Below are 26,156 nucleotides of genomic sequence, written 5' to 3' on the forward strand. Positions count from 1 at the left end.
GGTAAGGTAAAATAATATTTTGGAGCTTCTTTTCTAAAGCAGGTTTTTTTGCCCTGGTATCGCTCTGCTTTCTACGAACCCACTCCTGAACTGCGCAACCCGCTGAAGCTAATGGGGTTGCGCAGGAGTAATGGAGAGCACGGCTTGGCCCTGGATATGCAAACTCAGCAAGCTCAAGGCGACTGAATTGATGTGCTCTCCAATATAAATTCCAGTTGATAGATGCATCATTTCTCTTCATTAAAATAGCAAAACCACAACACTTCCTCCATGATGTGGGGCAGGGAGCATGAAGAATGACATTAACAAAGAATAAAACCCCAAATCTGTCACTTGTATTGTTCAAGTGGCTTTGGCAAGGAAAGAAAATTCAAGCTATCACACACACTAATGCAAACCATGTCAAAACTCCAAAACAGATCGCACTGCAAATACATATTTCCAGTCACACTCATGCACAGAAGTCACGTAAAAATGAAGAATTCTGTTTATGTAACAGAAAACTCTGCTAGTAAGAACAACTTCCCAGGGTAAAAAAAATCTGATTCTAATGGGATAAATAGACCCACAGTCACAATGCCATTGTTATAATGCTTTTAGAATCACTTATGTGCAGTAAAATCTCAGAGTATATAATAAAATTATCATTTTTAACGTATGTCTATCGTCCATGGAACATATTTGGATAGCCGTGTTGCACAGCAAGATTGGCTAGTCCATAGTGTTTGGACATATTGTATACACGGTGTGGTTACACATTTGTCTCAGATTACTCATTTTACACAGACGAGTACTAAGAGCACAGTCTCTTGCCTCGGGCTAACAAAATAATACAGTCTGAAGAATTCATACTGTGGAAAAGCTGTGGCCTGCTTTCTTATTCTCCGATAATATAGCTGCAACCCAAGTGCCGTCGGTAGGATGACTTGAAAAAAATTGAGATATCATGTGCAATAGAATCTTATTTTCATAGAGGAGTTGGATAACTTTAAGAATAAAGCTTTTTAAAGTGAAGAGGGATGCTAGTTCTCTTAGCAATGGTTGCAAGCATTCAAATAAACATGCTGCAGCCATTATGCTGAGCCACCTCTCGCCCCCGAGAAGCCCTCACTGAAGACCCACGCAAACATGCTCCACTGCCTGCCTGCTACCACAGCTCCTGCTTTACTTGCTGTTATACTTATCCAGAATTTTACAATTTTATGGAATGAAATATATGAAGATATACGTGTTCCTGTGCAAATTAAGACACGCCGAGACAAAACTCATACCATATACGAATGAGATATATTTTGTGGGCTACCACAAAAAGACAGGCAACGAGTTTGGGAAGGGCAAATTACCCTTTGCATATACTGTCTCTGGTTGGAATAGCTGTACAGACTGTCCCAAATGAATCTACGACCTGAACCTATCTGTTTTGGATACTTGCTATTTGTTCTAAACTGCACATGAAAATTTTCTGTATTTACAGAGAACATTTTTCCCACACTTCCACCAGCACGCTTTCTGTTGTTACCTTCGTTACTTCATACCGTTTTTAACAGGCCAAATTTACGAAAAAAAAGTTTTTCAAAAATACTTTGAGTCACAGATATTAGTGTTAGATAGCTCAGTTAAACTCTCAATATTAAACACAGGTCTTTTTCATTACAGAAAAAATGTTAGCATATGCTTACTAAAATATAGGGACAAAGGCAAAAAGTCCTGCCCGACCGCGCCAGCCACGCGAGGCGAGCTCAATGGCCCCAGCGGCCATCCCGCACCGCCGCGGTGCTTGGCAACCGTGTCATCTCAAATCCCCACTTTTAGCAGAAACTTTTCCGATGGGAAAATGAATTCACCAAACGCTGTTGAGGTGTTTCCGCAGCTGATGTTCTCAAAGGGGACGACCCACCGGACGAGGCAGACGTGCAGTAACTAAAGGTACACATAAAACCAGAGTCGCTTCGCACGCGGCTGCCGAAGGGACGTGTCGCCTCCCCCAGCTCCCAAACCCCACCTTGGCATCCAGCCGGTCCATCCCCCCGGGCAGGATCCGCCCCCTCCACCAGCGGTCGCTGGGGAAAGGATTCAGAGACTTTCGCTAACTAAAAATAATCAGGAACGAGCAAACGCCACAAAATTAATATAGCATTTTTATGCAAGTAATAAAATAAAAGTAGCCCGATCCCAAATATTAACGTATTTCTTTCCTGACACACACAGAACCCAAACAGCTATTCCCAGAACTGCTGCAACCATCCCATTTCTTAAACATGACAAACAAGTCACTCTATGCGGTAAGAAAAAACGTTCAGTGTAAACAGGAAGGTCAAATCACAGTTGCGGCAAACCCCCACCCCCGGATGGCTCGCCTGGTGGTGACCCCCCCCCAGCCCCGGGGCGACGGGCTTCCCCCGACCGCTGGCAGGAGTTACTGTGGCTTTAATTTGTCCCCAGGGCGGGCTGAGGGGCGCTGGGGGCTCTCTCCGCTGCTCCAAAAAAGCCCTAAAAGGCGTTGCCTAAGGAGGCACTTTTCCTCACAGCAGGACACGTTAGCCCCAAGCTCCGGGCAGGCCCCTGGGCTGGGAAGTGTCTTCTCCTCATGGAGAGGGAGCGGGCTGCTTCGGCGGAGCCGCCTCTCCGCTCAGCCCCCTCGCCTCCCGCGTTGCCCCACGGGGCTGCAGGCGACCCCGGGAGCGCCGCCGCTCACGAACGCGTCAGTGCGGGGTGCTTGGGGGAGCCAGAGGGCCCCCGCCGGGACGCACGGACCAAAGGGGTCGGCCGGAGGAGGGAAGCCCAGCTCAGAGCGCACAAACGTCTAAGTGTCAAGGCGGGACGATATCGTGTGCCTCCAGCGAAGGGATTTGGGTTTGGGTTCCCCCTGGAGAAGGCGGCTGTGGTCCTCTGCACCCCCGCGTGGTGCTGCCACCCCGGGTGGCACCAGCGGGACTCAGCACTGGGGGATGCTTCTGACCAGTCGCCACCAGGGAAAGACCATCCTCGGGCGCCTACAGAGGTAGCCTTGCTTCAGAGGCCCGGTTAAGAGCCCCACCAATGGCATATCCATCCTCTTCCCACGTCTCTGCACATCCAGACACGCTCTTCCCAGCTCTCCAAAATCTCTCCTCTTATCAGCATGTAGTAAACCCACCATCTGCCAAGCAACAGCTGGAATTTAAACTCGCCTAAAATGTCAAAGTTGCAAAATGTATGAATGACGCGAACAGCCGTATTTCTGTATCTTCTCAGCACACACACCACTGAAAATATTTTCTAAGAATGAATTCAATTTATTACTGCGCTTCTATATTTAGCAGAACGGCTGAGGCTATTTCCACCATACTGTGACTCGGTAATGTCTAGCCTTTGTTTGTGTGCGGTTTGAATGCCATTCTTCATTTAAAAACATCATTTACACCTAAAAAAGCAATCATAATGCACACAGTGAAATACGAAGAAATGATCGTCCTGACCCTTCAGGCTATGATCTAATGGATGGGCTGGACATAAACATTTATTTAAAAGGTAATTTGAAGTTTATGACATTATTTCCCATCACATGGGAATTGCTATCATACTGAGGCACTTACTCTGTTTTTTATTTCCCAACATTTATTATCAAACTTACGTGGAAGTCACATGTAGTATATAATGGAAAAGTAATATCGCTGTGTGACAAAAACTGCCATAACCAAGATAAATATTCTGTAAATAATGTCCAGTTAAATGAGTTCAAAGTACAGCGCAATGATCATCTGTAGAGAGCTTTTTATTTGAGACATAATTGATAACCTTAAACAAACCATAAACAATATTCCCAGAAAAACCCTGGACCTCTTCCAGCGAGGTTGAAAAGCAGCTCTAATACTTGGCTATCCTGATAAAGATACGGAGAAGCCCAAAGCAACAGCCATTTCCTTAGGTACAGCAGAGGGATTTGCACATAGCACAGCCCACTTGCGACCGAACCACATTACATGTAATACATGTAGTTTATCCAAATTTCAAGAGGGGCCTTAAGAGACTTGTTGTGCCTAATGGACCGCAGTCTCACTCTCAGCCTGGGAACAGGGCGCCAGGCTTACGGTGCTGTTTTTTCAGATGGGGTCTCTGAACTTCAAGAGATGCGTGGGAAATTCTCCCTTCACTTCCAGAGGCTCTGGCGAAGCTTCTCACCATGGCACCACGGAGAACTGCACTAGGGGAGTCTCTCCTGAATCACAAAAACGAACAGAGGTGTGCTGGGTGCAGTCCTGGCGTGAGCCCTGCTGATCTGCACATACCCCTTCGGACCTTTCCATTTGCCTCGCAAATGAGGAGGCATCAGTTTCACAGAAGCGTAACCCAGCAAACCCAAATTTGGAGAAATTTTTATCTTCAAGTAAGACCAACTAATACAGTAGGTACCCAGAAAATCCATTAAGACCACGTGGTTTCCTTAAACGTTTGTTTTTAGAGAAAAACCTATGTATACACCATGGTAAGGAGTAAGGCTATAGGACAGCATGACACCAAAACAAGCTGGAACTAAGGCTTCAACAGCAAATACCAAATCTCCTTGTTTTATTCAGTTTCTCCAGCAGTAGCGCCTTGGGCTCTGCCAGTAAGGGCACCACAAACAAGTCCATGAAATGAATTCCTGAGCGTGAGGGGTGTTTGCTTTACCCACCTCTCGTATCCCTTCATTTCTCCTGAAGGTGAGCTGTTGCCACCCCACCCCAAAGTGCAGATATTGCTGTTTATTAAACTACCCATTCGATGTGACCATACTATGCAACAGCGTCCGGTAGTAGCTGCAGAACGCAGCACCTGAATCCTCCCCATCCAGCTGCTATCAGGCTTGTTAGAGGTAAAACGGCTCAATCTAAAGTAAATAGAAGTAGCTTCATATGTAAAACACTGCTGTTCTTCCCCAATCACATTTACCTCAAACTTACTTACAACGAACCTGGGATCTGAGGGAACTTCCAACTTTCCAATTTACTTAAAACAGAAATATAATTTCAATACTTTATATTCACAAGCCTTTTTTTTTTTTATCATCTGAGCACTGAACTTACGTAATCCCCAAAACAAAGTCCAGGAAATCAGCCTGACATTTCCACTTTTTAAAAATCTTTTGTTTAACAAATGCAAACTGAAATCACTTGGCCTAGTCCAGAAACATGTGCAGCACAATTATTTTCAGAATTAAAAAAAGTAAGAGAAAATAAACACTTACATGGTATATTTATTAAGAAAGAGCAGACACATTAGACAAAAATACTGTTTATTAAAATGGGTAGATGAGTGTATACCAAGCCCTTCCAGCCTGACCTGGCTAATATTCTCCTACAAACAAATCTACTTAAGCTGGCATGGTCACAAAAACATAGTTTTCATTTTACATGTGAAACAAAATTAGGTTTTGTACAAATTCTAAATTAGAAATGCTAAATATTAATTGTAAAAGATTCTAGGCTGCAATACATAAGAAAATATTTCATGAACACTAAGAGCAGATATAACCTTTTAAACACTAGGTATGGAAAAAAAGGTCTTTAAAATGCTTTTCTTCTTGGTTGTAATACACTTAGTTGAGTATTATCCTCACTTTTCCTTAAATTAAGGAGGTGCTATTCACTGCATGAGTTGAAGTCTGCCCTTACAGCATGGATTTAACTATTTTTTTATGTATAACAAAAATCACAATGCAATGAGATTTAAAAAAAAGAAAAAATAAGGTAAGCTCATTTTTTCACACAAATGAATCCAGGACTACAAATATCATTATTCTCTAACTAAATTTGCTTAGTGTTACTACAGGGTGAAGCAAAAGTCATTTAGCAGCCTTTGGTATGCTTCTGCATACTTAATATGCTTGCAGGTGTCATAAATTTAACTTTAACTTATTTATTGTGTTTGTAGCTTTGGGGATAATTACAGCTTTATCACCATTTATTTCTGAGTTATTGAAATGTACTTTCCAGCTTCAGTTTCATTTTAACATACCTTTTGTCCAGCAGTAAAAGAACTGTTTGCATGTTTGGAATATTTATACACGTATTTTCTATCATTGCTGGAAAAAGGTAAAAGATATTGGAAAACTGCCTGTATGCCAAATTTCGAGAGAACAATCTCTGCCAGAGTGTCCCCCCCCAAAAAAAACCCCAGAATGTAAAATGTATTTATTTGATTGTCAGGACAGATTAGGTCTCAACAGTTCAGTTTATTGACTGGACCCTCACATTGCACCACTATCTATATAGCTGACTACGAGCGCTCAGCACAGGGGTTTTGCTTTGTTTTGTTTTCAAATGATTTAAATAGCAGGGCTGCGACCGTGCCTCTGACAGCACTGCAGACAAGCACAGGTTCGAGAAACATTTTCCTAACAAACTCCAATTTTGATCACGGTCTGTGAAATGAAAATTTTCAATTATTTTGGCATTCCCAGTGTTTCCTGGTGGTGACTCAGGCAATTATGATTCCCTTTTCTTCGTGTACACAAAGAAAGCAGAGGCTATGGAGGAGGGGAAAGGCAAAGAAAAAATGGTTATCTTTAAACGGAAAATGATTTCTTCTGTTTGTATTTATTTGTTTCATTTCCTCTCATTTCAAACGCATGCACAGTCTGATCCTGAAAAGAAAAGGGGGGGGGGGCATATTCCATAATGGTCTTGTATACATCAATACAAGTCCAGTAGACACGAACATTTCTGATTTTCACAGAATCAAAGACACTGACTATGCAATGCAGTTGAAGAAAATACTTTTACTTTAATTCTTTCACTGACATCTCATCAAAGAGGTTAGGCATCTAAATAGCTCAAATTCATGAAGGAGGGAGAGACTTTTCTCCCGACTCAGATGTAGCCACGGAAGATGTGACAACATAGGCCTAATGGCACAGTAAATAAAGGTGGAATGAAGGTGGTGGGTTTTCTCCACCACGCACACCAGGAAAGCACAGGCTTCTTTGGAGATAACGCTGCTTCCAGGGGATCAGCGAAATTTGAAGATCATGCTTAGGTTATTGTACTGTTTTCTTTTTCCTATAGAAAAATACAGGTGATCTAAGTGGGACTGAGAGAAGACAGTTTCTATCTTTGATTTCTACAAGAGTTTCTAGAACAGTTCTATGAAATACACGCCTGATTTAGAAAGACTCCAGCATAAAGGACTTCACAGGTAGAAAATATACTAAAAAAGTCAGTGCTTCTTTAGAAGGATTTAAACTGATATTTTCTATGCACAATGACGTCACAGCCAAACTGTGGTGGTTTCTTCCAAGATTTAAAGGGAGCACCCAGCAGCCTCCAAGGAAACCACGGACTACCTCTTTCTATCAGGAAAGACTTGCAGCCCATAAACCTGTAGAAAGTCACCTGAGATCTACTCGTATAAAAGCTCTCAGGATTTTCTCTGGGTGTCCCTCAGAGTGTCTGAGCATCGCTGGTCTTGTAGATCAGACGACTGTAATTCTGGAGACAGCAGGCCATGAGATTTATTTACCGGCCACAATCAATTTTGGTATTTCTTGGTGGTTTGACCCAAAGCTGATTTCTAAATTGCAATTCCCGTATTACAACTAGGGTTGCACGTAGCGTATTACAAATATATGGTTAGTATGAAGCCTGGAGAGGAAAGATTTCTTAAGGAGTAACTAGGACATAGGAAAACCAGAGTTCAGCCCTCAGCCCTGCTAAGAAACTTTGTACGTAGTGTCTAGCTACAAGCACTCAGGCCTGAAGCGCTACGGTCCCGAACCTGCAGCATTCTGCAAAACCTGCCCTAACTCTCTACAACTATGTTCTTCATCTGCAAAACAAACCTCCCTTTCTCCATATTTTTTCTATCTTAACTAACTCAAATACATGCTTATGAGGGCACAGCTGTGTCTTAATATGAATTTGCACAGTAAATGCATTGCTAGCACAGTGAGAGCCATGCAGCACAGTATGGGTTACAAATAAACAGTAGTAATGATAGAATTAACCTGAAAGGCCATGCAGAACCGTGTGCAAATTCATCATGTATTTTGACTTTGTCTAATACACCCCAAGCTCGACCAGCCTCCAGCAGATGCCGGTGCTCTAAAAGATAACTGCCACAAATGTTTCCTTTTCCACTCTCAGCGTTTATAGTTGCCTGGGGCCCAAAGCAGGCAAAACACGCAGTCCCAAGCCAGCTGTAGTTTCTCAGGAAAGATATACATAAAGGCTGTATAGTCCACTATTTTATTGCCCTGCAGGACTAAAAATGGGAGATCATTTCTGCTAGAAATAAGAATTCCCAGTTCCCCAGCAGGACTCAGCATGCACTTCTAGCTCTGAAAGAAACAAATATATAGCACAACTTTATGTCTAAAATGTTATTTTACCCCACTCCAAGGATTACTATTGCTTCTCCTAAAGTCTGTGTAACCGCAGTCCTGAAGACTGAGGCACTAGAACCAGGTAGAAAAATAGGAAAAGAAGTCCTAAAACCTTCTAAAAACCTCAAATACATGTATAGCCTCCTTCTGTGAAAAAAGTAAGATATGTAATGCTGGGATAAGGAAGTATATATTGAGGATTGCCAACAGTGACAAAATTGTTTTTTATAACATTACTCATCATGACAGTTGCAAGTGCCAACCACTACCCTCTCACAATTTGAAAACTAAAGTCATTTAGTTTTCCTCCCATGCCCCACTGAAAATAAAAATGCAATAACTCTGATAGGAAGGACAAACGTAAATTTGGTAAGCAAGGTAATACTGTTAAAAAAACCTAAAGTACACAGTTGCTAGTATGTTCGAGCAGGTTACTATATGCCAAAAATTTGGTAATACAGTAAAACTCTAGGAGACTCTGATGAAACAGTATGAGTTCCACCATATCTCAAAGAACAGACATTTTTCTATTATTGACCACAAAAGCCTCCAAGAAAAGGATTAGCAGTATTGGTAAGTATTTCTACACATTCACTTTATGCATTACAGGAGGTACTGGAAAAAAGTAGAGAAAGAGACTTCATGCTCAGTCGTAGCGCTGGTGCTGGGGGACGCAGGAAGACCTTGCATCTTGGAGAAACCAGCAACACCAAGGAGGACCCACGTCTCCCCGGCTCTACCCTGCCGGATCGACCCGCACTCTGGCACTGCTGGCCAGGGGGGAGCTGCAGCCCTTGCTGGGACCCCCAGTTGGCCCCGGGCCGTGCGCACCATAAATACCATGCAGGACCTGCCCGCAGGTAACCTCCTCGTTTGCTTTTAAAGGCAAGAACTTGCACGGCCATTACTAAAGCTCCTGGATTTTCACTTGCCAACTCGCGTGCAATCGCCCACGCAGGGGCTGTGATCCCGCCTCACACTGCCGACCCGGGCACTCCACATTCGTCTGCAAGAAGCACTAAAGCAACAGCACAAGAGAATATGCACAAGTAGGCACACTCGCAACCAGATTTCATCTCCACTTTGGACTACTTTAAGTCCTCAGGAATGAATATGCATCTTCTGAAACTTCTTCATTAGCTACCTTATTGCCTGGAATATTTTTTCCCCAGTACTTCTTTGATTCTTGCGATTCTTGCTAACTCCTTGTTTCTCAACTGCATTCTGCGGAAACAGTGTTTCGTGTCACACTTAAGTGTTTTGTAGATAGCTTTTCCTTTATTACTCTTTAATTTTAAAAAGTTAATATCACTGAATGTCTTTACCATGATGCTATGCAAAAGCGAGAATACAAGTTTTACTTCTTCTTCAGTATACTTTTACTATTTCATATACTTTTTACTATTCTACACCCCCATTTTTTTACCTTTTTAAAAGACATAATCTCATTTTTTTTCAACCTCTCTTCATATGAGTTTTCCACATCCTTGATATTTCTCGTCACCTCCTTCTGCACTCCCTCATTTCTGCGGTATTCCTCTGGAGACGGAGTGACCAGCACTGCACTCAGAGAAGCCTCAATCATTGATTGCTATTTAATTAACTTCTGAGGCTCTCAAACAAACAAACAAGATTATCAGTCAGCAATGCCTGGAGAGCCATTGGCTTGACTCAGACCATCAAAAACAAGTTCAAATGTGGAATGGCTTATATGGGAGGAAACACTTCTGTGTATATTTAACTTCACAGTCAAAAGCCTTACAGTGAGGTTACTTAGGAGCTGCAGGAGCTCTCTCTTGCACTCTTGTGGGTGACAGTATATGGAATTTACATGCTCACATTTCCCTTTTACTGTATATATTGTTTCCCCAGAGTATAGTGGGAGACTCTGTATGACATAACCTCACTAAATAGCAAGAATTTACACATGCTGATCATTCTTGCTCCCAAAACTGATTCAGTTCCATCACATTTTCCTTCTCTCATATGTGGATAGCTAAGCTCGCCACTGTCTTCTTTCAGTGTGATGAACTGCAGTGAAACCTCTTTCAGCAAATCACACCTTTTCACTCCAAATGAGGCGTTCTCCTTTCACAGGAAGCAAGGAAGAACTCTAATAGAGAAGTCGGAAGAAGGTAAAATGCAAGTTTCTTCTTCCCATACTGTCAGAAAAGCAGCAGCATACTCAGTTTTTCCTTTTCATCTTTCCCTAGTCCTTCTATTCGTGGTTAGTGGAAAAGATCGGTATTTCTATGACATGTGACTATTCTGCCCAATATGTTTTTGAAGCTTAGCGGGATGTTCAGATGAGCAATATTAGCAAATAGGTAGGGTTGGTAGTTCAGCTATAACGCAGCCTGCTTCAAACCATACATCTCCGCTGTTGTCAGAAAGCACGATCAATGAAGAGCCCTCCTTCCAGCCTGCATGAAGTACATAAATCTCCAAATTAAATAACATTTGATGAAGGGAAAAGGACTGATTTTTACCAGCCAAGGTAAACATGTAAACACAACACTGAAAGTGAATTTTATCATGATAATGATGAGCTGTCCATAGTTTGGAGGATAAGGCAAGCCACTTACAAGATCAATAAGCTGCCAGAACATAGCTCAGTAAAGCAAAGCAGTCTTATGGAGAAGGAAAAAGTCGGAATCATCATCAAGTCTGCAACTACACTAGCTAGACAGGAAAACAGGAAAGAGAAAATGCCACAGAGCAAGAATGGGATTTTTCAATCTGAAATATTAAAAATTTAACAAACTCTTTCCCTATCAAAATCTCTGCTCATTCAGAATTCAGTCATCCCATGCCAGCTTCAGTAAAACATCACTCATTTGTCTTCAGCAAAAACTGTAGAAACTGGTCAGTAAAACTTAGAGAAAACCTAATTAATCTTCCCCTTTGGTTAAGCCATCTACACTACGTTTGATTTCTTTCAATTCAAATGCTGTTCTCTCCCCTCCTCCCAAATATCAGTTCTTTGAAAGATTTCACTTCTGAGAGTATTCTCGTACAGTCTCCCCTCTTCAGCCTTGGCTTGTCTACTTGATAAGTGATGAAAACTGGATCTACCTGCTGAAAGCTGCAACCTGTAACTACTGGAATACGAACAACCGCATGAATGCCTGAGCTGATGTACATTAGAGTGAAATACACTGGTGCAGTCACAGTTAAGAACCTTTAATAGCACAGCAAAATCATGCTGCAAAGAAATCAATGAGTTTTCTCTGTCCTTCCCTGTATCTTGCTGGTGTACATTAAACCTACCAACATTTTTTACAGTTCTTTCAATGGCTAGAAAGTATTTAGATCTCTGTTGTGCACCTAAATACATGTAAAGGAAAGAATCTTGGACAGGAGGTGCTCAACCCTGCAGCTGCACGTTTGTCCTAGGTGAAAGGAGTAAGGGAGGTCTCCTGTGCAGTCAACACACATGGGTTGGTACAAAATGGCCCACAGGCCCTGCACCCAGGCCACTCATGGCCCCAGTGCACCTGCGTGTCACGCATGCTCCTGAGGCTCTTCCACAGTCTCTCCCGTCTCTTTGGGAAGATCTGGGTGGCACGTTGGGTGCCATGACCCTATGAGTGCTCCAGTCCCCTCTCCCCAAACTTCATCAGTTATACCAGTCCCCTCTCCCCAAACTTCATCAGTTATAGTTTCTATCACAAAGAAACCAGCGAAAACACCATACTGCCCCCAAAATATTTGCCTTTGCAACATCTGATTTTCTCCAGGAGCTGTACAGAAGAAACAGAGGGTTCAAGATGTACTCATGCTCATTCGTCCCCAAAGAGCCATGGCCATGTGTGTTTACTGGGAAAAACCATCAGCTGGCTGCAGCAGCTTCAGACCCTTCACTAAGGCTAGGCGCAAACACACAGGGAGGACAAAAGATCCTTGGAGCTGAGATTTCACGTGCCTTTCAGCAGGACTGTGGCTACAACCGACTACCGTGACTGCTACTACCGAATGCAGCGCATTTTTCCTCGCCTACACAGGGCTCTGCGCTGATCGTAGGCCAGCAGTTCTGGTCCTAACCTAGGCACGGTACCCGAAAGGAAGGGAAAAGGAGGCACTGCTGGGCCCCCTGCTCTTGTACCCTCTCGCTAGCCCCCAGGGTGAGCTCGAATGAACAGACACACCTAGAAAAAAGCAGTAGTGAGAACACTTTTTCCATGCATTAGGGACTTCAGGGAACAAACTGCAACCTGGTCCTGCTCCCAGGCAACATGGTCCCGCAAGAACCAGCAAGTATCATCTGCAACAGTCCTTTATGTACACCAAATGAACTTCTGACCTCTTCCAGGGAACACAACCCCGGTACAGGCAAATAAAGCCTTCCCAGTTAAAAACTTCTAAAAAATACCTATTTTTTCTTCCAGTATGATATTCTGAAGGAATAACATGAAGGGCTCAGAGAGCCAGATCATAGTGGTAGCTGCTGAAAGTTCACAGAACAGACAATAGAAGAACATGTCAAATCTGAAACACAGCAACATAGCTGCTCCAAAGAAAAGATAAAATCCTAGAACAGAAAAAAGGACAAAAGTGTGTAGGAAAGACAGGCCTGATCATCCTTGACATCACAGCAGAAAAAAACACCACTGAAGTCAATATAGTTATTCCAGAAAGAAATCAGGACACTTGAGATTATGTACAGTCTGGGACTGCAGATCAAACACTCTCCAGCCCATTAGGCAAGGCGGGGGTTATCTTTGGCTTCTTTATAATGTACAGGCATTGGGACATAATCAATTTACCGGAGGGAGACGATCCATTTTAGTTATCCAGAAAGAGCCCCTGCTTAACTGGCAAAGAGCCCGGGCCGGAGAGGGACGGGCTGGAAGTGGCTCTGAAGGCAGCTGCCTGGACTGTGGCAGTCAAGGAGGGCAAGTTCGGCAGGGAAAGCACCCATAATTCTTACCCGCTAAAACAGAGTGCCTATAGCCAAACTGTCTACTAAGAAAAATTGCCCAGCAAATAAATAAATACCTTTTTCTTGGCCTGTGCCAAGTGCTAGACTGTGCTTAGAAACTCTTTGGGAAGCTGGGTGGCTTGGGCCAAAACAGTGCCAGGTCCAGTCTAACAATTTAACAGTTTAGTTTATTAGGCCAGATGCTGCCTTTAAGCCCAGAGAACCTCCAGCATATTTTCTAAGAAAGGCATGTTTGGGTAAAGACTCTGGATTTCCCAATAATTAAAAATGAGCCACTAAATTTCCTCTCCTACTATTTTTTTTCTTAGCATTTTCACATCTGAAACACATGAAAAATTACACCGCAAGATGCTTTTGTCCTATTTTGTCCTTTTTGTCCACTTTTGTCCTTGTTCTACAAAACACCAAGCCCAAACACCATACCCTTTAGATAGGGAAAAATAAAGTCATGTCATTTGGGGAGTTGAAGGGGTCAGCATTGCCTTCTACCCACCACTTTGCACTAGCTCAATGCAGATAAGCAGCCAACTACTTGAAGAAGATGTATTATTTTAGTCGAACCTAAACCCACATTTTATTCAAACCGAAGCCCACATGGCACCATCTCATCCAAGCAGTGGCAGCAGTTGCACGTATACATCCATTTTCCCTCCACGCCTGCGGAGAACCTCTCTCTCCATCTGCCCATTCCAATGAAAAGGTTACTTTAATGAAAAGCATTGCTGTGCTGCCAATACTGCCTAGGAAACTTTACTCTGGTCAGGGCAAGCCCATTTCTCTAACATTTAGGAATTTACAAAAGGTATTTTTTCAAAAGAGGAAAGCTTGGAGGCCAGCCCTCGGGTGCAGGCAGGAGGAACGCCCTTCCCACCAGCAGCGTCGCTGCACGGGGCTTGCAACGCTGCCAGAGCCGTCCACGCCGGAGCATTTGGCAGAGTGGCGGAGGCGGCGGTTGGAGAGGACGGCTCTCCACAGACGGGGAAGACAAGCTCAAACACATATTTGCTGAAGTGCCCTCTAAATCTGTGTAATCGAGCTTTAGCACTTAAGATGGGCATTTCTCATTAAACAACATTTTGCGGATGATTTTAAATGCTAGGGGTAAAATGGGCGTGCTTGACAGATTTTGGCTGCTGTATAAATTCGTACAGCATCTTTAAATGACATTTTGAATGTTATTACCATTCAAGTCTGTTTTATGACTATCATAGGAAGCGAGGTTAAGGAATTATACAGTTCACTGCACCACAGGAACTGTGGATCCTTCTGAACCCTGATCAGATAAAACCAGATTAAAAGTGAAATCCACATTTCGCACCCCTCTTGTTTTGCCTCATTCTGCTTTGGCCATCTACCATCTGAATTCAATGAAATGTCTGAACATAAGGCAAACTCCCTTCTTAGCAACTTTAAACATTTCCCAATTCTTTTTTCTCCCCTATTACTCTTACACATGATTTCTGTGTTGAACATACTTTTGTAGACCTTAAAAACTGTCTCACATGAAGATACAGTATTTTATATAACAATACTGCATACAATGTATTTGTGAGTTCCTAGGAATTTATGTTAAAACAAAATGCTAATTAAAAATAGAGAAGCTTGTTTACATACTACACAGTAAGCAGCCTTAAATGGCCTTGAACAACTTTTCTAATACATATACACCTCCTGGTGTACTTTTTATTACAAACAATTACAGTTTGTCCTGTAGCTTTACATAGCCACGTGAGATGATTTATTTTTTCTTTTTCAATAAGGACACAGAAAAAGAAAAGATTAAAAATGTGTAATGTCCTTTGTTTTCCTAGCAGCAAACAGAAGCTAGCCCTTCACAGAACCCAGCCTTCAGGCTAAATTTTCATCTACCCCAAATCCTCACTAAATGTATTACTTACCGAAACGTTTACTAAATATTTATGTATTGAATATATCTCATCCCTAGTGATACCCTTTTTTGCTTAAGTGTAACGAGGGGCTGTGAAAATGAAGCAAGTTTACGGAGGGGTGAGGTAGTACTTCAGGCTGCTAAGGTCCCCAGCTTGGCAGCTTACTGTGGTTGCATCCTACTGTCAGTTTGAATGCTACCAAGGACCTGACGAACAACAAGAGCAAAATTTTACTTTTTTTTTTCCATTCCACTTAGAAAATGGAATTTTGCAAACTAAAAAGTAGATATACAATATTTTTACAGTGTTAAAATCTAATAACGCAACATGTTTGCTTATGAATGTCATCGTCTATAAAGTCTAAAACATGAAGCCACATTAGATACAATGAATTATCTGTATTTAGATACAAAAGGGATAGTTAAGTAGGAGCATGTTTCCAGTGGATTGTTTCAACCGAAGCCTTTTAAAATATTTGAAGCAAAATCTTCATCACAATTTTGTAAATACTGTTTTCTTAAAATCTCTCTCCAGTGAAAAATAACAGCAGGACCAAATCTTTAAAACCCACTGAGAATTTTTCTTTGGCTTTGAATACCAAGGGATCACATAATTAAGAAGACTAAGTCTGACAAAGAAATATATAATTTATATATAACACAATACATATAATAATACATAATTTAATATATAATTTACACTTATATGCCTGCCAGATCAAGTTATTTGAACAAGTTTTTAAAACAGCTGCTGCTGCAGCCCAGCTGCACTGATGGTGCACAACCCATGCAAGCTTGCCCAACTTCAGGCCGGTTAAGAAGGACTTCATTGTGAAGGGTTTGGTCTTTGTCTCCGCACTGTTTAAAGCAAGTTCTTTTGGCTGAGCTCAAGGAAAATTAAAAAGAACATTATTCGTATAAAATACTAAAAGGCAGGCTCTCAGCGTACTTTAACTTTTGCGCTCAGATTCCATTATGGCCCATCTTTTGCAGACCATTATCAGCGATGCAGAAGGTTTTGTTCATGGTAAAGTTCTGTGACTCAAAATATAAAATACGCCGATGATTTAACATCTCCTCACAAAACGCAGCATTCTCCACCCAGGGGTCAAAAGCCAGGGTTCAGCTGGACGCACAAATACATCACCCTGAATCCAACCGAGCATCCCTAAATAGTAGCAGTCACCACCACACACTCATTACATTAATAAATTGCTCACTAATGGGAGCGGTGACAAGCAAGATGTGCACTTAGTGGCCCTGCTTGCAGCCTGCCCCCAGCGCCTGAATGCCCGTTTTTCTCTGGGTTATGTTCAAAAGGCTTCAAAGTGCATGAAGAAAATCTGCTCAGTGTCGTGAAATAAATCAAAGAGCGTCTGCTGAAAATTCCTCGAACGCTTCTGCCCTAATCTCGGGACTCGCGAGCGGGCGTGCAGAATACTAAACTCACTCTTCAAAGAGGATCAAAGCGAGAGGAGCAACAATTAAACGCGTGAGCCGGCGTGTGCGCATGTGCACGCGGGGAGGCAGGAAGAGCCGCTCTTTACTCAGCCGTGCCTGCTGACACCGACTTATCTCATCATTACACGTGTGATTTGAAAGGACAGCAGAAGTGTTTAAAAGGCACTCCGAAACAGTCCGTGGCTATGCGTAAATTGTGACTGATGCACACGCAACTTCCATTAATTTTGGAAAGCTCCTTAACCACAGCCTAATCAAAGCAGCCTGCAACTTCTGTTGGTTTTCTAGTGATTAAAAGGCAAACAGAGTTTCAGCTGCGCATCAACCCTGGTCATGTTTGGGTGTTACTCATCCTTTGGAGGCGGTCAGCCCACCAGACCTACCGTAACGCTTTGAGGCGGGCTCTGCTGCCGGGTAGCTCCGGAGCAGCAGGCTCAGCCGCTTTGGGCCAGGCCCCGACGTGGCGGCCTGGCAAAGGCCCCGGGAGCCTCCTTTGCCTGCTGCCACTTCTAAGCAGCAGCGGCCGTCCTTCCCGTGGCCGGTCCGTACGCCCGCGCGCGGCCGAGAAGCGCCGTGGCAGCCTGCGCAGCCAACCTGCTGCTGCCCCCGCCGTAGCTGCCGGCTCCCCCCTCGCGGTCTGGTGTTTCCCCGCGCGAGGAAAAGCCCGACGGCGGGAGGAAACTCTGCAGAGCTCACGGGCAGAGGGAGGGATGGGGAAAAACCCCGAGTGAACTTCTGCGGCTGAACGGGGATTAGAGCAAAAAATGTGTCTGTTTAAACTTGAGAATGTAGGTCAGTCTTGTTTACGTGAAAATATAAACGCGCTGACGTTTTGGGAAGTAGGTGAACCGAAGCGGTAGTTTGGCGCTCCCTCCGAGTCACGCCGGACCACGAGGCCCTTTCGTACCAACCCAGTTCCCCCTACACATGCAGAAAATTAAATGCGAATCGTCCTTTAAGCTGTAAGCAACAACTTGCTGTTGGAGTATCATGCTTTAAAAGCTTCGTGGCAGCAGCTGCTGAAATATTGCGTATTTTTAAAATACCCTGGAAGAGTTAACTGCGGAGGTACCTGGGAAACAGGCTGAGCACATACAGGGGAGAACGAGGCAGGCACGGTTTCCAAAGCTGTCTGCTCTCCTCCTTCCCAGCGCTAGCACGGGTTACACTATTCCCCCACGGCTATCAGACAAGGTCAGGAGAAAAGGCAACTGATGCTTCTCCTGAAACCTAACTGCTGTTACCCAAAACATGCCTGCTTGAACACACCGGACCCCCACTAGATTTAACACAACTCAGCGCAAGGCGATTCTGACTATGAGAACAGGGCTCAACCCTCCCTCTCTCCAAATCCACGCGAATAGTTTATTATATCCAGAATCCGGCCTAGTGATTCATCACGATGAAACGCTACTTAGCGGCATCAAAACTGTCCAAGTATTTTGTCTGCCTGTGCTGAGGCCTCCTACTGCTGCCACTGAAACAAATGGCAAAATTCCCATTTACTTCCATGGGAGGAGAGCCAAGCCCTTAGAAACCTTTGTACTTAAGGAAAACCATATTTCCGCCCCCTCCTGACAACAGTTTTCCTGAAAAACCAACAGAAGTGCTCGAGAAGTCAGGTGGTTAATACCGGGCCCAAAGCTCAGAAACAAAGAATATCAATACAGCCTCACTACCGTCAAACCGAGCCGCATCCTGCAAACGTTGGTCTGTCTTAAAAACAGAATATGACACTCTTAGGTCTTACCAGGGAAGTTCTAAAATATATATAAATCTGGGAAGCAGAAATGAAGCACACATTTCATTTAGTGTCTGGATTACAGATTCTTATTAAACAAACCAGAGCTCATTATAAAATCAATATCAACTTAACCACTGTGCTCCCAAGAGAAATGGCAAAAAAGGTCACTCCAAGAAATTCAAACAATTTTCCTGCTGGAAGGGCACGATTTTAATTACAGATACTATTAATTAGAGCTGTCACTACGAAGATTGTCCTGTTAATTATCACAAATTCAGTTTCAAGTGTAATTTTGGAACGTGGAGGGTTTTTTTTTTTTTTAAATTAAGAGTTCTTGTACTCCTGTTTAGCAACAGGAAAAGAATACCTCTCTCTTCTGTTGTTTAAATAAGTTAACAGCAAGTTCCCTAATAAAAACAAGCAAAAATATTTATGGTCAAGGCCTCCTTGGCCAACAAAATTAATGTAAGAAATTGCTGTTTTGTTCCCACTTTATCCTGGAGGACACTGCATTTTTTCCATAGGAAGCACTCTTGCTCTCTTTCTTGCCTTAGCACTTATTAACTGGAAAGATTTCAAGTAAATTTAAAGATCTGTTTTTACAGTAAGTATCTATTTATGAAAAGCAAACCCATTCCCTGAAGACATTAATTGTCACATAAACATCCGTGTTTATCATTCTTTAGCGAAAAACTCCCTGGATCTACTCTGGGGAGAGGTACTAAGTATATTAACTTGTTTTACTATATTAACTATGTTATATTTTAAGTATATTAACTATATTTAACTTTTAAGAGGCACAGAAAGACCCAAACTTGGTGAGGAAATGTGAGTTTGCTCCTGTAAGAGTCCCCGGAGCCAATTTTAACCTAGCTCCGCTCCACAATACAGTAAGAGCATCTGATCCCGAGCAGCACACGATCAAATAAAACTGGACAGAGAAGGTGCCCCGGGCAGGACCGTATGGGTGCCACAGCCACCACGGATACCACAGCCACAATGCTTGCAGCCCCCCCATTTCGCTCTCCCAGCCGCGCTCAAGCCCTGCGGGACGGCAGGAGGGAGGATGGCGTGGTGTGGGCCCGCGACAGCCGCCCGGGGTGACACGCCAGCACCGCGCCGAGCCAGCGGCACCAGCATCGCGAGCAAACTCCAGCGGGTCGCAGCGCGGGTCTGACCCAACGCTGTCACAAGCCGGACCCTTCTGCTGGGCTCGGGGAAGGGCGCGCGGTGCGGCCAGGGCGCCGGGCGCCCAGCTGCCACCGTTGTTCCCCGCGGAAGGGGGCTGCTTCTCCCCCCCATCCTCCAGCAGCAGGTCTCAGCTTATCTGAGCAACGGCAGAAGGTGGCAACAGCGCGGGTCAAAGGCTCTTTTCATATCAGACCTCGAGGAAGTCGATTACTCAAAGAGAGAGACATCTTCGGATACGCGTGCAATCCATTCCTCGCCAATGCTAAAGATTTCTCGTTATTAATACTGGCAGGGTGGCAGATTATGGATATTAGTGTTATTTTTCAGCGAATTTCAATGGCGAGGGCTTTTTCTTCTTCTTCCGTGCTCCTAACGGGGCGCGGGCTGAGAGCGGCTCCCGGCGCGGGCAGCGCGGGGGGCGGCGGGGCGCTCGGCGCCGCTGCGGGCAGCGCGGGCGGGGCGCGGGGCAGCGCGGGGCGGCGGGGCCGCTGCTTACCTGGTAGGCGGCGGTGGCGTCGGAGCCGGCGTCGGCGCCCAGAGCCGAGAGCTTCGCCGCGAGGCCGCGGTGCGCGCGGTGGCGGAGGCAGTAGGCGGCGGCGGCCGCCGCCAGGACGCCGCCGATGCCGGCGAGGGAGAGGAGGGTGAGCAGCAGGAACTTGGCCGAGTCTGCCTCTTCCCCGCGCCGCGGGAGCGGCGGGACGGTGCTTTTCTGCAGGGGAGGAGAGAGAGGCAGCGCCTGGTCAGCTGCGCGGTCCGGGCGCTGCGCGGTCGCGGCGGAAACGCCCGGCCGCCCCGGCCCCGCTCCCCGCTCCGCGCCGGCGGAGGCAGTGCGCAGGCTGCGCGCGAGCCCCGCGCCCTCCCCCCCCCCCCCCACCCGCCCCGCGGCACGGCGGCGGGCGGGGCGCTGCGCGGGGAAAACCCGCTTTTCCTTTTCCTCGGGGTGAAAAACAAAGCGCGGAACACCAGCTCCAAAACCCCCGACAGAAGTAGGTGGCGGTCCTTCGTTTTGTCTCTTGCAGCGGGAAAAGCGTATAAAAAAAAAGCCCGATAGTTCCAAACTCCTCCAGATTACTATTATTTTTGCAGCAATAGCAGAGGATCCTTCTAGTGCATTTCACTTGTCTCCATGTGCTAAAAAGTTGTACAATAATTTCCCCTCATTAGCTTCATTATAAGCTATATTAGCAACAATTAAAAACGCAACATGGAAATGAAAAGCCCGGGCGCGCAAATTGCAGCCGGCCTCATTTGGCCCGCATTCCCCCTCTCCCAATTACCCGGGCAATGAATGGCAAAGCACGCCCCTGCCGCAGCCCTGGTTGCTACAAGATGAGAACAATTAGCAAACTCCTTTCCACCACCTAATTTCGCGTGGTAACAAAATGGATTTTTCCCCATGAATGCCTAGCCGGCCTATTCATTATCTCGCCTCTATTAGTAATTTTCTGCTCCGTATTCAGCTAGCCAGCTCTTAATTTCCTCCTGTCTTGCAGTGTACACAGTGGCTCTTATGTCAGGCCCGGTCCATTTTTATCTTGTAATCATAAAGGCCACCAAAGCAATTATCGCTGGTCTTGACTGTAAAAGCTTGTCATTAATTAGCCTCCTTGCCTTCAGCGCCGCGGATTAGCCGCGGCCGGGGCTGAGTTAATGGAAACGCAGCTTCAGTAGGACTCCCGGAGCCTCCCGCCCGGCCGCGCCGAGCGCCGCGGAGCAGCAGCAGGAGGAGGAGGAAGAGGAGGAGGAGGATGGCCGCGCTGGCGGGGGGCGGGAGCAGCGCTCGGCCGGGCATGTGCCGCCCGCCGCCGCCTCCGCACCCACGCAGCCGCCCCGCCGGCCCCTCCTCCAAATCCCACCAGGCACCAGGAGGCCGGGGCTGCCCCCAGCCCCCCGGGCCCGGCCGCCGCCGCCCTCCCTCCTGCCTCCCCTCCCCTCCCCTCCGCCCCGACGGCGGCAGCCGCCGCCCGCTCCCGGGCCCGCGGGGCGCCCGCGCTGGGCCAGCAGCGCCTCCCTCGCCGGGGAGCGCAGGGGGCCGCGGCCGCGCAGCCAGCGCGCTGCCGCCCGTCGGGGCGGGGGGGGGGGGGGGTGTCGCTGCTGCCCGCTCCTCGCCTCTCCCCTCCCTGCCGTCGGGGGCCAGTGCTCCGGGACGCCCCCTCGCCTGCCCGCAGCATCAGCCGCCCCGCATCAACCGGCGAGGGGAGGAAGAGGAAGGGGAAGGAAGGCCTCGGCCCGAAGATGCGGCGCCCGGGGCAGCGGGGTCCCCAGCGGCCGCGGGAGCCCAGCTGGCAGCGGTCCCGGCTGCCCCCAGCCCGCTGCAATAAACCCTCCACGCTTCGAGCTGCTGCTTGTCCGACCGAGCATCGAAACCCGGAGCGGGACAGAGCCTAACCCGCGGTTCCCCCCTTCCCTCCCCGCCGCCCCTCGCGCAGCCGGAGCCCGGGTTCCCCCACCTCGCCCACAGCCCCGACGCTTCCCCGAGACGCTGCGTGAGGCCCCGGCCAGCCTGAAACTCGGCCCGGCCTTAATTAGAGGCGTCCTGTCAGCCTTGACTTGAAATCGAAAGAAAAATGCTTAAATATTTATGAATCTGACATTTACAGTGGGATGTCTTTTAAGGCAGAGCCCTCTCCCCGCTCGCTCCGGCTGCGGGAGCGGTGCCGGGCGCAGGGGGAACAATAGCTGTTGCATAACAGCAAAACCAAATCACCTTTTTTCCCCCTAAGGCTTAACAAATAAATAGACCACATAAATTACACATAATTAAATATTAAACCCGGCTACATGTAACTATGCATTTTTTAAACTCCATCTAGCAGAATATATTGGCATTCCTCTGAAACATTTCCTCTTTGCAAAATTACGTAGTGTGGCAGTGCTGGTACAGGAAAGGCAGCTACCTCCGGAGAGGATGGCTGAGGAAGTGCCGGCGGGAGGAAGGCTCCGGCGAGCTTCGGCCATCCTTCCCTCGCCCTGAAACGGCCCGGCCTGCCTTGAAACGTCAGGAGGCGACGGGTCGCCCTGCGCTACCCCAGCACCCGTGGCAGCACTCCCGCGGACGACACCGGGTGTGTGGTCTCCCTAAAGGAGGGGAAACACGTAGGGTCCGATCTCCTGGAGGTCTCCCGGTCCCTGCTGGAGCACCTTCTCGTACGGCCGCAGCCGAACGGGGAAACGCAGCGGCGCCAACGCTCTAGTCGCGAGCCACGTCTCTAACGCGGGGCAGCGCGCTCCTCCGTCGCGTCCTCCCGGGATGCAGCACGACAGGCCCCGCCGCAGCCGCCTTGCGGGCCCAGACCGAACGCACGCGTCCCGGCGTGCAAGCCCTTGCGCCTGGGCAGGAGGCGCGGGGACGGCTCTGCCCGGACAGGCCAGGGGTGCGAGCGCTCACCTTCCCGCTGCCCCGGCGGCCGGCAAGTCCCCGTCACCCCTAGGGGCCGGGCCGGATCCTGGTCCTCCCCAGGCCCAACTCTAACCCAAGTTGACGGTTTGGTTTGCTTCTCTAGTGAGGGACGGCGCGATGGAGGCTACAGCCCGTAAAGCTAGACGGGCGTTTCTGAACGAAGACCCAGTTCGCCAGTGCTGCCTCCAAGCTGTCTCCCAGTGTGTAAAGGGGAAACACCGCAATTCATTCTAAAACAGCTGGACACTCTCTTTGCTGCAGTTTTTGCATGCCTTGAATTTCACATTTATACTGGGCAAGTCCTGTTTTGGAACCTTATTAAAAATAAAATCCAGATTTCTGAGTAAACAAGAGTAACAAACTTCAGAACACTATTTGTTTCAAAATATTAAAACGTTTAAAAAAACTCCGGAGGTGCTATTTTTAATTTGGAATTCACTATAGAATCTCATAAATGAGGGAAGTGAGGCGGAAATAATCATGTATTAATTCTGTGCATTACAAAATCTTTTCAGAAGCTATTATCAGAGCAAGAGGCATTGTGGTTGGGATGCAGGGTGGGAGAAATCCTTTGTGCAACTGAAAGCTATTGTTCCTCTGTGCAGATGAAATTGTACTTGCAAATCTGCCATTCAAGGAGGGAAAAAAGTGCCCAGGCAGAAGAAAAGAATTCTACAAGAAAATAATTATTCTTAAAAATAAACTCCACTAAAAATAAGTTTCAGTTCATCGGGGTTTTTTTTAAAAGGACTCTTTGCTAATAGTCTCAGCCACTGACAGTAAAACAAACAATAAAGGATATGCTTATTATTTCCTCAGTATAGAAAACAAAGAAAGATGTGTGGGTGTATTTATATGTAAAATATGTATATGGCTATATACATGCCTATGTACATATGTGCACGTATGTTCACTTAAATAAACTCAAACTTAAATTCACTTCTAGTAAATTCCCAATGTAAGGTTATTTGAGATACAGATATATATATATATATATACACACACACACACGCATTGTAAGTTTTGATAGTTTAGTAGATAAGCAGGGAAAGAGTAGGACGAGCCTCGCTACCCTGAAAACAAGATACCACCTCGAAATCTGCAAATAGCACTGTGCTGTAGTAAAGACAGGAAAGCAAAGAAAAGGAGAAGTAACATCTCCCTTGTTTTCGATATGTGTCTCCCCTCCTCCCCGGCGCTCGCGGCCACGCCAGACCAGGCAGCAGGGCCCAGCGATTTCCCCGGGAAGGGCACAGCGTGTTTTTGGCATCCAGCACCGCGCTGCCAAGCCGTACAAGCGAAGCTACTTGTTGGTGTTTTGGGGCACTACGTGCAGCGTTGGCGCGAGGCGCCCAGGGCGCCTGTGCCCCGGCTCGCCTGCAGCCTGCTCGGCTCACGCGCGTGGTGCCGGCATCCCTCCTGGCAGATGTCAGCTCATCACCTGAAATGAGGTCAATTTAACACTTTTACTCAGGAGGATGAAATCAGATGGGAAGGTACTTTTTGCTTCTTTTAGGGGCTGGAAAGATTAGACAACTCGACAAACACAAAAGGCAGATGGATTTCTGGGAACTGCAGCTTATTCAAATCACTGAGAAAGGTCACGGCGAGAGCCACAGATCTATTCATCTGCCGGGGGACAATGATCTTCCCGCAACCTTCGACACCACAAAGCGCTCCGCAGCGTCTCTATACCTTTCAGCAGGATTAATACTGCGAACAATGACCGAATACAATCAAGAATTCAGCGGGTTCAAAGATCCCTTGATCAATGGTAGATATTTTCCTCTGGCTTCCTAAAGGCAAACAGAAGTGAAGTTTCTGGTTAGAGTTAAAAGAAATCATAGCTGTTCTCCTGCCTCCCCCTACCAGGGGAGGTTCAAGCGCCAAGATGTCCAAGCGCCCCGAAGAAGTTTGTGGTGTGGAAGGCGTACGGTTGCAAAAAAGGCCATTTAGCGAGCTTCAAGGTTTTCCTGAGGATTTGGGTGGGCTTTTTTAAGTCGGCATTCACCTAAAGAGCAGGGCACAAAAGCTGACAGTCTCCCTGAGACGCCACGGGGGTAACCCACGGCAGGGGGGCTGGACGGCCACGTCCCTGGCTGCGGAGGAGGCAGGCGAGGCCGGAGCGCGGCCGTCCCGCCCGGCAGCGCAGCAGAGAGGAGGACGCCGAGGTGCGGAAACTTGCGTCGCCGTCCCGGCCCGCTCGTCCTCGCTCGGCAGCAGGCAGGGGAAAAGCAGCAGAGCGGGAACACCAGAAAGCAGATTTATTCCTCACCCCCGGCTTTGTAAGCCCGAGCGAAACAGAAAGAGAGCAGGTCCAGGTCACAGAGAGCCAAAGCCGGAGCCAAGAGGATGCTCAGGGAGAGCTGAGCTCAAAGAAGTCTCTCCAGCAAGCGGAAGAGGTGCGAGCCGTCGTGCCAGCGCCCGTCTAACGCCGATCCCGCAGGCGCACGATTTCGGGGGCGGACAAAGTGCCTCAAACCCCAGCGCCGGCCGGGGAAGCGCCTCCCGGTAACGCGCCGGCCAAGCAGGAGGCCCGGCCGCCTCGCGGGGCGCCAGGCGCGGGCAGAGCCGAGCCCGCCGCCGCCGCCCCGTCCCCGCGAGCCGCCCGAAGGCAGCGGCCTCCGTCCCGGCGGCTCCGAGGGCGGCGGGGCCCCGCCGGGCCCGGCCCCCGCCTTCTGCCCCGCCAGTGCGCCCGGCCGCCCGCGGCAGCGCTCCGGGGCCGCCCCGCGCAGGGGCTCCGCGCCGGCCCGACGGGGCGGGCGCCAGCGGGGCCCCGCGGCGGCCGCCTCTCGCCCGCCCGCCCGCCGCCGCCCCGTGCGCGCAGCCCGCCCGCCCCCCGCCGCGGAGCCGCCTTTTACCTGCCGCCGCGGCGCCGCGCTCCTCCCTCGGGGCCCGGCGCCCCGCAGCAGGCTCCCGCCGTCCTCCCGCCCGCCCCGCGCCCCGCTCGGCCCAGACAAAGGCGGCGGCGGCGCCGCGCAGGGAGCCGCCGCGCAGCGCGCCCGGCCCCGCAGCCCCCGCGGGCGGAGCCGCCGCCGGCCCCGGGCGCCGTGGCGGGGCGCGGCTGGGCGCGGGCGCGGGCGGAGGCTGCCGGCCGCCCCGGCGCTGCCTCCTTATATCGGCGCGCTCGGCGGCGCCGCCGGCTGCCGCACATGGCCCGTCCGCCGGTTGCCATGGCGATGCCGCCCC

General features: G+C 47.8%; 1 protein-coding gene and 1 long non-coding RNA gene across 3 annotated transcripts in view; both read right to left on the reverse strand.

Moving 5' to 3' along the window:
- The window catches only part of PTPRN2 (protein tyrosine phosphatase receptor type N2), a 661,203-nt gene that overhangs the window by 86,537 nt on the left and 548,510 nt on the right, over positions 1–26,156 (reverse strand). Inside the window, exon 13 of one of the 2 annotated variants that reach the window (XM_026103068.2) lies at positions 20,064–20,276. The exons of the other annotated variant lie outside the window; for it this stretch is intronic. Coding sequence (XP_025958853.2) covers positions 20,064–20,276 — 213 coding nt within the window. The remainder of the gene's footprint in view (positions 1–20,063; positions 20,277–26,156) is intronic. 2 annotated transcript variants of the gene reach the window in all.
- Positions 23,982–25,929, reverse strand: LOC135327423 (uncharacterized). Its single transcript, XR_010387537.1, has 3 exons — positions 25,829–25,929; positions 24,663–24,763; positions 23,982–24,408 (listed from the first exon to the last, which is right to left on the reverse strand). It is a non-coding gene; the product is annotated as an uncharacterized LOC135327423 (long non-coding RNA).

This window comes from Dromaius novaehollandiae, chromosome 2, assembly GCF_036370855.1.
Source record: "Dromaius novaehollandiae isolate bDroNov1 chromosome 2, bDroNov1.hap1, whole genome shotgun sequence".
NCBI classification, from domain to species: Eukaryota; Metazoa; Chordata; class Aves; order Casuariiformes; family Dromaiidae; genus Dromaius; species Dromaius novaehollandiae.